The sequence below is a fragment of the Echinococcus granulosus genome, assembly GCF_000524195.1.
Source record: "Echinococcus granulosus chromosome Unknown EG_S00016, whole genome shotgun sequence".
Classification (NCBI taxonomy): Eukaryota; Metazoa; Platyhelminthes; class Cestoda; order Cyclophyllidea; family Taeniidae; genus Echinococcus; species Echinococcus granulosus.
Window position 1 is genome coordinate 1,326,424 of NW_020170396.1, and position 12,796 is coordinate 1,339,219.

A 12,796-nucleotide genomic window follows, 5' to 3' on the forward strand; every position below is an offset into this window, starting at 1 on the left:
CCTACACACACACACACACACACACACACACACACACACACACACACACACACACACACACACACACACACACACATACACACACACACAGGCACTCAATTTTCTACGCTTCAACAGCAACATGTAAAACGCGCTACTGCCACTCTCCACGCATGAGTCCATTTCAGGTCTCGAGGTGACAACCCAGATATCTCTGACATGCAGTCAGTTGAAAAAACAGCACCTGTCAATTGTAACCTCAAACCTGCAAACAACACAGTTACTGTTCATTCTTTCATGCAAAAAAAAAATATTCCAAACTAAATTGCACGACTGTTGGACTCATTTATCAAGCCGATGGAAGAGGAAACGTGTAATCTAGATTCACACATTCGACACATCAACTTACCGTAGACGGTCAGCAAATAGGCCGACTGACTCTTTGGAATGCCGAAGGAATCCGCCAGATCGCACACGAAGAAGAGAGGAACGTAGATGCCTAGAGGAGGAAGGGAGGGAAAGAGGGAGGCGGTGGGAGTAGGGAAGGAAAGGGAAGGTGAACCATGCATCAAAATGCTACAATCACCCCACGACAGGAAGGCGAGACTGAATTGTCAACGCCACCATCACAATCTCCACCTCCACCACCGCACTCACCCATCACGGCGATCAGACTGGCGAGGCAGAATATCAAAAAGCTCTTCGTCTTCAACAGCGATAGATTCATCATCGTCACCAACACGTCGCACATGGACTTCGGCAAGAACACACACCTCCTCACCAACACGAGACGCGCGCGTTGCGGAAATCTCGTGGGCTGGGCGCTGCTACCACCATCCTCCACCAGAGCACGCTTGAAGCGCTCCATCTCCTCTCCCTCCTCTGTCGCCAGCTCCGAGCTCTGCTTCCGCCGTGTCTCCCAGCACAGCCACCAGCCGCACATCGAGTGCGACCGTGGCACCCGGTAGATACCGTCCGCTGGTGCATCCGCCAAATTCAGTCCCGTCTCTGACTTCAGTCGGTCCCACACTCGCGTCTCATCCTCCGCCACTACTCCACCGCCCACACCCACGCTCTCCTTCTCCACCTCAAAGACATCGGGCAGGGGAATCCGCGTTAATGACATCAGACAGGAGCCTGTCCAGTTGGCGTCCAACGGTGCGCCCTCCACCGGCACCGACGCCTCGTTAATGGGTGGCAGTGGCACATTGTCACCGAAGAGTATGCCGCTGCCAAACTGCGAAGTGCCCACGGTTACCTTTCGTCGACGCACCCCGTCCGCCATCTCCATCGACGCCTGGCTACACCCGATCTGGTCTCCCGATGTCTCCATCATGCTCGTCACTGCCGCGGCTATCGACGCCGCCGACGACTCGATCTGTCGTTTCACGCTCCCTCTAACAACACAAGCAGCATCACACTGCATGAGTCAGCGCACCCCCGATCATTCCGCTTCAACAACACTCTGGTGTGGCGACACTCATTCGTTCCACATCAGACTCGCACATGTCACTAGAGAGACGAAAAAACGTACGGGAAGAAGATGTCCTTCCTGTACAGCGGACGTGCGTAATCCTCCACGCAGATGCTCTCATGCGGCAATTCTACGATTACGGGTGCCGTGTCCGCCAGCTCCTCAGCAGCACCACCCCTACTTCCTGCACCACCGCCTGCACTGCCAAATCCTCCTGTGGTCGAGGCAAACATCGCGGAACCGAGGCTGCTCAGGTAACTGCGCGTCAGCGCGCCCATCGACACCGACTCCGATCGACGCCGCGACACCGAAGCGTTCGCTAGCTGCACCACTGACTGTCGTGGGATCGGTCGTGTGCACATTCTGCTCGGTCGACGCTCCGACGGTTCATTCTGATGCCGCACACTTCGCCTCTGCCTCTGTCTCTGCTGCTGCTGCTGCTCTTTTTCCCACCGCCTTGACCAGCCCCTCTCGCTGGTAGAATCTGCGCACACATAGCCACTAACACGTTGACAGCACCTTCCGCCTTCCACCTTCTCTCTTCAGCTACATGAACGAAAATTCGAGTAACTCACATCTGCCAAGTCGATTGAGACTGGGTGCAGAGACTACCCACTCCACGGTAGACGCCTCCCGTTGCGAAACACCACTCTCCTCCCCCTGAGAGGCTGGCATCCTGCGGCTACCGCAAATGGTCTGCTTGCACAGCCTCTTTTTCAGTGGATACATCTGAACGCACAAATCAAACAATCACACAATTCACAATAGTTGCATTCCCCGACAACAGTCATGCGAATGCACCAAAACAAGACGATGTTGAAGGTGGCAAAGTGCTGTAATCATGGCAGCCAGCTACCTCGTCATCACCACTCATGGTCTTGGCGGCGGTGTCATCGACGTCAGAGGTGGAGGCGGAGTCCCAGTGAGAGGCATCCTCCTCGCACGACGAGCCACAAGTTGAAACACACGAGCTTTGACTCGATGCAGCGCCCTCGCCTCCCGTCCCATCCAAGTCAGCGCCGGCGTTAGCGTCAGACCCCGCCACCTCCTTTTTCTCATCGCTTCTGCCTCGGGAGTCCCGCAGACGACGAATGCCCTGCACCCACTGCGCGTACTGTTGTTGCAGCTGTTGGCGCAGAGTCTTGCGATGCTTCTGTCGTCTGTGATGTCGGTGATGCCGCGGCTTCACCTCGCCCTCCATCCTCATGTCTCCCTTCTCCTTCCCTTCCGTTTCTTGGGCCACATCAACCAAACAACTCTATTACTACAATGTCTCAAAGGATCTATGGATGCGAACTTTATGCTCTTCTCCACAGATTCCTCATGGACTGCTGCTTGAACCAGAATTTACCCATTACTTCACCCTCAAAATCCATTGTCTTCACCCATGCTCCACTCGTTGCATTTGCTGTCAAAAGGCATACTACCTCTTTACTCTTGCCGCCTTACTTTCAAACACACATTCTAGAGGTGGTCTAGGCCAGTCTCCTACCGATTCCTGTTCCTGTCCTCCACTACACGGGTCACAAATGAACGACCCAGCTCACGGTATAGCAGTGTTAATGCAAAGGACACACTAAACCACCCTTCACCTCCCAACCATCTTCGACACACAGATCACTTCTTCGAAACATCTGCCAACAGCATCGCAGCATTCCTACATTGCAACATCTCCGAAAGCGAATTCGGGATTTACTTGCCTTTCCCTCAATCTGCATTAACAGTCAAGACTTGTTACAACTCAAAATGACATTTCACCAGAGTCTCTGCCAAACAACGCATGCACCAACCTGCCAAATAAAAGTAGCAGGAGGTAAAACCCGCCGACCGTGACAATCACATTTACAATTTCGAATGTCCAACGTTCATCGCTGATTGCCCTACTGTAGGCATAGCAGCGATTAAGGACCCCATTTGCTGCATCCAAAATGCATCCCACTACAAAGTGCCAAACTCCAGTTTGTTAACCCTTAGCATTAGAGCTCGGATCCCACTGGCAATGGACCGAATTGTCTCACACTAACCGCCATATCACCGTAACCTACGCGGGTATGGGGGGTTAACACAGCCGCAATGCTGCTCTACGTGTCCAGAGTACTTTACAAGACCTGCAAATACAAAATGTGTAGGCAAGAAAGGCAACGCACCCATTTCTCCCTCTGGGCCCTCCGATATTGCCTCCAGTTGCCTGAAACAAAGAATTGCATATCCAATCACACCGACACCATAGTAGGTTGCACGGGCGCACGACCTTGTGTCGACACTTACGACTGTGGCGTTTTGTCCTTTACGACCTCGGCCACGTTGGGCTGTGACTGATCACTCTTCGACTTCTGCAAGGCCACCTTCCCCTGTGCCTCCTCTTCCTCTTCCTCGTCCTCCTCCAGCACTGGCTGGTCGCGCAGATCTCGCTGCGAGACGATGGGCGGTGTGGCACCGTCAAGACTCGTCTTATCGCCACCTGCCATGGCCCCTGCCGATACCACTGCCGCATTCTCGCTCGCAGCCAGCTGCAGCAACGATTTGATACCCTCCGCCTCCGACGCCTTCATCGGCGTCAACAGGAGAGCCGGAGTGAGTGGTCTGTACAGCGCCGTCAGCACCATGCAGTTCAACAGCATCCCCGCGAACAATATTAGTGTGTTCGACCAGCCGTACCTCTGCTCGTACAAATCCAACACAGAAAACGCCCGCATATTACAACTGCCCTCTCGGTTGTGCTCTTCCAGTGGTATTACTTCTAACCACTGCTTCACGCCACTCAACACATCCTCACAGCCCCAACGTCTTATAGTCGCCCTCCACTTTACGCTACACTCATACATTTCCCTGCTCCTTACACAAATATTTCTCACAGCACACTTCACCGTCCCCAATGGGACCAACTCACCTAAACTTTGCATGTCAAGTCCGATAATCCACTTGTTCATTAGTCGGTCTACGGGAATGGGTGTTGAAAACGGCATGCCAGATGAAGCCACGAAACTACCACAAGAGTGCACGAGAAGGCACAACCTGTGCCACGCAAAATGCATGATACTTAGGACCCCCACCCCCTGACGTTATTTAGCACTACTGACACTGAGTTGAAGACGTTCACCTCAGCGCGACTGCATTGTTGCAACAATGCCCTCCTCATCGGTCACGTGGAAGTGGATCGCTTTTCCACCTAAGTACCTTCCATTGTAAGCGGACTCCACTACCTCTTGCTCGCCTGCAACTAGTAATCCACTTATTCGCAAACACCAATCCACACGGACTGTGAGCAGGTATTGCACACACTCACACCGACTGGGACACCAATCCACCCACCCTCATTGCGTGCGTGCATTACAAATAAACCACCCGTGTCAGGGAAGCAGTATGGAGCAACAGCTTCCAAGTCAGACGCTTTAATCGCCTCCAATCCAGCAAGGCGCACATCCTAATACGCTCATCACAACCAACCTACAACGCAAACACCCCACTGGCAATCACATTGAACGCTAGGCGAGTTGACTGCTGTGCCTCTCACCGCCAGACAACCGCAAATCGTTGCGTACAACCCTTTTCTGCTTCCCTTCTCCTCTCCCATTCCACATCATTCCCTGCACCAAGGTACGCCGATTCGTGCTGAAACCCTTCCACCTACCTAAACTGATGTCACGCGAACGTGAAACGAAACCTCCAAAACGCACAAAGGGGTAAAGGCATGCAACGTTCATACGATCCAGTAAGACGTTCACAACTCTACATAACTGCTCCCGAAACACCATTACTGCACAAGTTGAAGCCTCACATGGAAAATTAAAAAAGAACCTGCAAATGCATTGCTGATTACGTACTTGTGAAAATTAGCCAGAAAACGTTTCACTAAGTGTAGGGCAAATTTGGAGCTCACCTTCTCACCTCATGTGCGTAAACAACTCCTCTTTCTTCTTCCACACACTCATTTACTGATCTGCTCACCCACTTGCAAACAATACACAAATCTGCACACCTATTGACTGGGTAAACTCCTACCACCAATTTCTCAGCACAATGCGCATCACCCCTGCATCCGTGCTCAAGTCTCGCTGACTGTCAGAAAATGAGGTGGGGTAGCAAAACTAAAGCAAACGCCACCGCCACCACCACTGTGGATCTAACACAGCCACGACCACGACCACCCCAACGAGGTGGGGTAGAGGTGTACTGTGAACTGCGGAGTAGGGTGAGATAGCAAGGCTGGTGGTGGAGGGGATGGAGACAGACCTGAAGCAACACCTCGGTGAGTGGAGCGAAGATCATTGCGCCGATTGGCGTGCCGCAGCTCGTCATTCCGATGGCTAACGCCCGACGTGAGTCGAAGTAGAAGCTCACGCAGATTATCGACGGCAGGTGCAGAAATCCAAAGGCCGCACCTACAGCCAACCGAGATTGGGGCACAATGGGAAAGAGAGATGTCAGTAGAGCAACATCTTATCCCACTCACACATCACACACTAGAGAGCAGTCAAGGCCGCATACTCCCTCACCTTAGCATTAGAAACAAATTACCACTTCTGGTGGGGTCACACTACACAAAAAACTCAAAGGTTTTGTGAGAATCATGCGTCAGTGGAGTGTTTCAAATGTTTCACCACTTCATGCCTTTTCGCAGGCTGCATTTCCTGCCATAAGTCTTCCTTGACTGCTAAAATTTAGCCGAATTTGGCACAACTCCACCTACCCTTCACTCCGCCTCTTCTTCTCTCCCTCCCTCCCTCCTTCCCTCATTCCCTCCCTCCTTCCCTCATTCCCTCCCTCCTTCCCTCATTCCCTCCCTCCTTCCCTCATTCCCTCCCTCCTTCCTACCTTTCGACAAGACCAATACAGCCACTAAATCTTATGCAGGATACCACTTTGTCCACAGCAACAAAAGTTTTCTGCACAATCACACCGTTACCTGTGGCCATACTTCACGCTTCCCATCACCAAATAACCACATCTGACCACACAGATACGCCATTTCCCATCTACCAGTTGACTACATCATTCCAATCTTGCTGTGGACTGCTTTTCTGATGACACACACCCTAACTAAAACCAAAGTACCTCAAAATTGGGTGGTTTTCACTCACTCCCTCACTCCATTTAACGCTTTCTCCATGTGGAATACCTGCTTTTTCAAGTCTCCTCAACCACATTTTACATATCCACTGACATGCACCACGAGAGGGGAGAGTTAGCCACACACCACACACCACACCAACCGATTGCCACTACGCACAGTTCCAGCAGCCAGTTATCAGCCAAACAATGCACTCAACTACACCCACCCAATCTCATGTGCGCGTTAAAACAATTCGCGAAAATGTGACGTTGTAGAGATTGCACTAAAATTACCACTACCACGACCAAGACAACTTGTTGCCTCACAATAAATGAGCTGCCGTACAAAAGACCTGTCAACAAAGGCCCTGGCACGTAACTACACGTTTAATGGGTCTCCACGAGCCAACTCAACGTCCCCAGTGGATGTCCAAACACGATAATGTACACGCAATTCGGCTTTTCGAAGTTACAATGAACCAACCACTCAATCAATGACACTCGAATGACTGAGTGGATCCAACCAAATTGACGTAGGAGTTACACCCTACTAGCATCAGAGGTTTCTGCAGGCATACAAGGAGGCTAGCGGGAAAAAGAGGGAGGAACACATGGAAGAAGGGAGGGAGGAAGCAGAATAGAGAGAGCAACAGACAGAGCAGCTAGCAAACAAATACTGAAATGAAAACTTCGTGACTTACCAGCAAAGAAGCCGTAGGAGACGAGCATGAGTTCGATGGTGGGCATGAAGGCGCTCACGAACATTGAGACAGTGGCCAGGACAGAACCTCCCATTCCCACCGCTCGACATCCATACCTGTTCACCAGACCCGCCGCCACCGGTCCTGTCACAAACAACCCAACACGTGATCAAGTCACATTAGCTCGTGCCGATTCTCCACCCACGCCAACATCACAACGGCCTTACCGTCTGTCTCCTACTGCCATCAAGTGTTTAGCAACCATTCTTTTTGGTTTCTGAGTATGGGGACCAAAAGACCAAGTCCTCTGTCAGCACACAGTGCTTGCACACCAGCAACATTTTGCAATACCTACACATCTGACTGCATTCACATGAAGAAGCTCACAAGCAGGCACAGTCACAAGGCCACCCACCCAACTCTCCAAATTATCAATGCTTCTGGGTCATTGCCTTACGTGTTAAAGCAGCAGCAGCAGCAGCAGCAGAGCCTGCACCTCCCTGTGATTCTTTACTCACTCCATTTGCTCTACTCACCTCAGCCTATGCCAATGAGATGGGGGAACGAGTGATCACTGTAGGTAAAGGAATAACACAAAAAAGCACTTACCAACAATTTGGTAGACGCCAAGCATCAGAGAACCCATCAGCATCACTGTGGCTACAGCGGTGTTGAAATGCTCCACCAGGTCAGTCACCATTATGCCGAAGGACACACAAATGCCATCGATGATGAGGTTGGTGACGAAGGCGGCAAACACTACCAACCAGCCCCAACCCCCGTCTGGTGGTACTGGCACAAAGGCCTCAGGGTGCGTCTCAGGTCGAATCACCTGTTCGCGTGATCACCCGACAAAGAGAAAGGAAGGCGTAAACAACACTCAATTTCAAGTATACACACACACAACCATCCATGCATGCATCTATTCACGCATTCATTTATCACTCTTTCATTCATAAACTCATGCATCCACTCCTTTTTTCATCCGAAATCCAGTCCTCGTCGCATTTTGCACGATGGCACAGCGATTTCCTTCTCTTCCATCGAGACAGCTGGATGGCCTATCCTCTGTCCTATCACGCCCCATGCCCACCCACTTCCTTCGCTCACTCACTCGCTCGCTCGCTTCGTATGTGCAACTCATGTCTTCCCAACAATTCACACATGCCTCCTCCACTCGCTCTGCAAGGCCCTTCTCAGTTATCTGAAAATGCCTTTATCAAGTCCAATTGAGCTTTCTGCTCTACTTTCCCCATGCCAAGGCATAAACTTCAAACGCTTGAATGCCAATGGCATCACACTGCATGTTGGCGATTCGGATGCCAAACTCTCGCCACCATTTACCACAAAGTGCCATTGCAGACGCGTCCATCTTCTACCCAACATTCTCCCATTAGATACTTCATACTATTCATCACACCTTTGATGTGAGAGACTAAGTTAAGCGACCCCATTACACACTCACCCTACGTCCGCTTCCTATTCCATTCGTGTGCAATTGAGCATAACCCCTCCTTTGCCACGACATTTTTAGCACCTCTAAACAGCAACTTACTTCTCCTCCACCCTGTCCTCTGTACCATATCCTCTGCAACCCTACACTCGGCCAAAAGTTCAAGCATTTTTACTATTGCTAACTAGGAAAGGGCTCGATTGTCTTTTTACACTACCCCATTGCATCAATTCACGAAACGAATGCGGTTGTCACACCGCCATCCATACACTAACACAGGATATCGTCACCACACCTCACGTCACCTCCCAGTCGCTCCATCAACCATGACGGGGGCGAGAGGGAAGAGAAATTGGACACAGACACGACATATCAGCACCACACCAGTATTGTCGCCTTCACTTCGACCGTAAGTCTAGCGAACACCCTCCCAAGCATGTTGGCGTGATGACATCCTGTAACTATGCCCCGCATTTTCCCGCACCACTCTCCTCAATTTTCAACAATAATTGACGCACATTCTCGTCCCTTTCATCACGCCTTTGGCCCTCCTACACACACACCACCGCACTGACATTATCCCTGTCGCCCCACTACTTTGGCTCACTCATTCACATTTCCTGTTTCTCCTCATATCATCATCAATGCACCATTTATACCAAGGCAACGTGAATAAACACAAGTACCTACATGCAGTGGTTAGCAATCCAATCTCGCCACTCAGTTACCACCCCAAACAATAAGGTTATCCCAATGACAGCACAAATGCTTTGCACCATCCAACACTCACCAGCAATATGCACTGCTCACAAACCTTCCCACAGAAAGAGACGCATTTCTCATTCAACCGCACACACTGCATTTCCGTCCACTGCAGATCGAGCAGTGCATCAAAACGGCCAACAACCTGTCGCGTTTCTACTTCAACCTCCACCAATCACGCCACTTTGACCACTCCGTGTTCAATCCAATAGGACCTACCACTTCTTACCGTTTCGTTGGCTCACACCAAATAATCCGGTGAACTCTTCCAATCGGGACACGTGTACTTTCCACTCTTCCAGGTCATTCACCAATCCCATCTCTGCACTTCCCACCTTGCCTTACCAAGGAAAGCAAACTAGTGCGACCAATACACCACAATCACCACCGCCACAAAAGTTGCGGCTTATTTTATGAAAGGGATAAAACAACACGACATGAAAGTGGGCCTCCATTTTATATGCGGCAGAAACAGTGTGCTCGGTCCTTTCTCCCACTTCAAGCTGTTGTGCATGCTGCACTACAGCCAGGAAAGCAGGCATGCAGGAACAAAGTAAAAAAGAAAGGAAAAAGGGAAGGGAGGAGGAAAAGATCTTGACAGTAGACTGTCACACCAACAATCACTTTGCAAACACCAAGCATACAGCAACTCCCACAACACATGTGCAACATACTACATCCCCAATCCATTGGATGCGTCACCTCAAACACGCGCTAACCATTGCACGGACTGAGATGGGTCAAGGTTAATGCACATTTTCTTCCATGCGCAAGCCTATACACTGCCTCACTTGACATGAAGCTACACAACATACTACAGGCAAATTGCATACTATTGCCGTGTTCACGCAACGCAGACAAGCCTCCTTCACTGATAAGCAAGATATGCTGACACAGTGACAGGGACGCACTACAACTCAACGTGTCACGAAGGCATCAGCACAGCTCATGCTCCAGTGTGCAGTAACATCATCATCAACCCATGCACCTACAACGCAGGACGATGGTATTTCTGCCCCTATTCCAAGCACTACTTCCGAAGTAAAGGAGGCACACTTGGGACTTCGCATTGTTCAAGTGATTGGTGTAAGTAACCTCGAATGAAGAACGAAAGTACTACCTGTAGAGACGACGACATCACCTTCGTAGTGAAGTGGATTTATGTCATGCATCCAAACCACCAGATTCACTCTACCGCTCGGGCGAAGAGGAAATATAGTAAGGACCAATGCTAGCCACCACAGCCTAGCATGGCTACGTTAAACGCCGACTTCCTACAGCCAGACTGCTACCCACCGCTCACTAATCCTACCAACTGCTTCATTCACTTCTCTAAAAACAACATATTTTCATAAAAATGTCATACCCTTTGTCCCAACATAGCACCCTCATCGTTCTCAAGAGGCTCACTACAAGCCGCGAGATTAGCACAATTTCCTTTGCATGCTTCCAGATATGAGCTACCGCTTCAAGTGCTACCCACTGCATTTATGTTGTAATCAGCAAGACGCACCAGTGTGCCTCGCTACATCAGCATGGTGAGCAACTGTAGGCCACATCAAGATGAGTAGGTGCTAAGTACTGCCAACATTTCGGTTATCCCACGCATTTGCCCAACAAACGAACGCACACCACCAAACCGAGAATCTAAACACCCGACGTACTCATACACCTGCCTTCTCCCCCTCCTCCTCCTCCTCCACTTCGGCCAACTGATTCTCATGCGTCTTCTCACCCCTTGTCAGCCCCATACTAAGTTACCTCTAGCAACATGTACTACACAGCCCACGCCTTCTCATATCATTTCGCCCCTTCTTACAGTTTCTCAGCAAGTTCATGCAAACATGTTCGGCTACCTGATACAGGAACAAGGAAGGGACATGGAAGGACCAACAACAACAACAACTGCTACTACTACACGGAGTACGATTGCTGCCATGGAAAACGACATCAAGGCCTGCTGCGTCGTGATCCAAGAACACATCCAATTGACAGACAGATGGGTAGGCACATTGGAAGTAGGTAGGTGGAGAGAAAGTAGGTGGGTGCATGAACAGATAGATGCATGATACAGAGGTAGAAAAGTAGATAAGTAGGTAGTTCATTATTGCCATCACGCCAGTGAAAGTGACCAACACACCACATACACCAAGCACTCTCCACGTCAATGACGACAGCACATGTCACCGACCCCTCATTCATTTCTCGTTCCTTCCTTCCCCAGCACATGCCAATGTCTAATGCGACATCATCGTTACCGTTTTCCATACTAAAAAACTAACCAAACATATGTCACATACATTAAACAAACACTTCAACATTGTACTTCTCCCATTCTGCGACTTAGTAGGCTAGTGCGAGGACGAAGTGCGTGTTTGGGGAGAAGGGAAGGGAGGGGGAAGATGGGAAGTGGGAGGCGAACGCACCTGCAGTCCCGCTGTGGAGGCAACATCCAGATCCAGTAGGGAGGCAGGCAGCGCCGACGTAGAGCGATGGATGGTGGAGAGGCTGCGAAAGATGTTCGATATCGACGTCGTGCTGACATAGGAAGGCCTCGTCACCACCGAGTGCAGACGTACCACTCCCGACGACGACTGCTCCACCTGCTGCGAGCTCTGTGTCTGCCCTCCCACCGTCGACACCCCAATACCCGCCACTCCCACAGGCGATGGCGGCTGCAGAAATGAGGATGAGTTTTTTGCCGACATATCTCTCGTCTCAGCCTCACGCATTGCCTCTTCCTTTTCCTCACTTCCTATCTGCAATGACACATACCCCACCATTACTCTCACATGTGCAAACGCACTCACCAATCCCATCCACACGCGTGCAACAATTAACACCTCCTCCACGACAGCTACACGTGACTGTGATGCGCAGACACTCCCATTCACCATCGATCATCCATTCACATCCATCCATCCATGCCTACCTCATCTCATCTCGTCTCTTCTTATTCACCCAAAACAACACAGAAAAGCCATTAACACAAATGCCTCATTCTTCAACTCTGACTTTTTGTAGGGCTCACTAACTCCACATTCCACTGATGACCCCTGACTGTCATTCACCATTATAATCACCGCATCACCGTCACCACCGCACTAATCACTCTCTCTGCCCCACTCTACCTACTCGTCCTTCCACGTGAGAGCCTATCCACATTTACTACTGCTGCCAACACAAGTGCCTCCATACTCCACTCACAAACACTCAACGACCACTCGCTTTGCCCACAACACACATCTCCTCCTACGTGCAAGTATTACTTACTTGCACACCATTTCCATGTAGCAATTGCAACACAAGTACACCATTCCTTCTCCTCTCCTCACCCACCACCATCCTCTGTAACCGCGAACCGACAGGCACAAC

At 50.5% G+C, this 12,796-nt stretch overlaps 1 protein-coding gene across 1 annotated transcript; it reads right to left on the reverse strand. All coding sequences in view use genetic code 11, as the record gives it.

Annotated features, from left to right (window-relative positions):
* Positions 1-110: 110 nt before the first annotated feature.
* Positions 111-12,318, reverse strand: EGR_03270 (Monocarboxylate transporter; the record flags this gene model as incomplete). Its single annotated transcript, XM_024492519.1, has 15 exons — positions 111-244; positions 389-478; positions 571-1,376; positions 1,514-1,937; positions 2,029-2,182; positions 2,310-2,686; positions 3,499-3,561; positions 3,601-3,641; positions 3,722-4,468; positions 5,553-5,835; positions 7,207-7,350; positions 7,664-7,748; positions 7,820-8,038; positions 11,848-12,180; positions 12,232-12,318. The coding sequence occupies 15 exons, from the start codon at positions 12,316-12,318 to the stop codon at positions 111-113; spliced, it is 3,987 nt and encodes a 1,328-aa protein (XP_024353193.1).
* Positions 12,319-12,796: the final 478 nt, after the last annotated feature.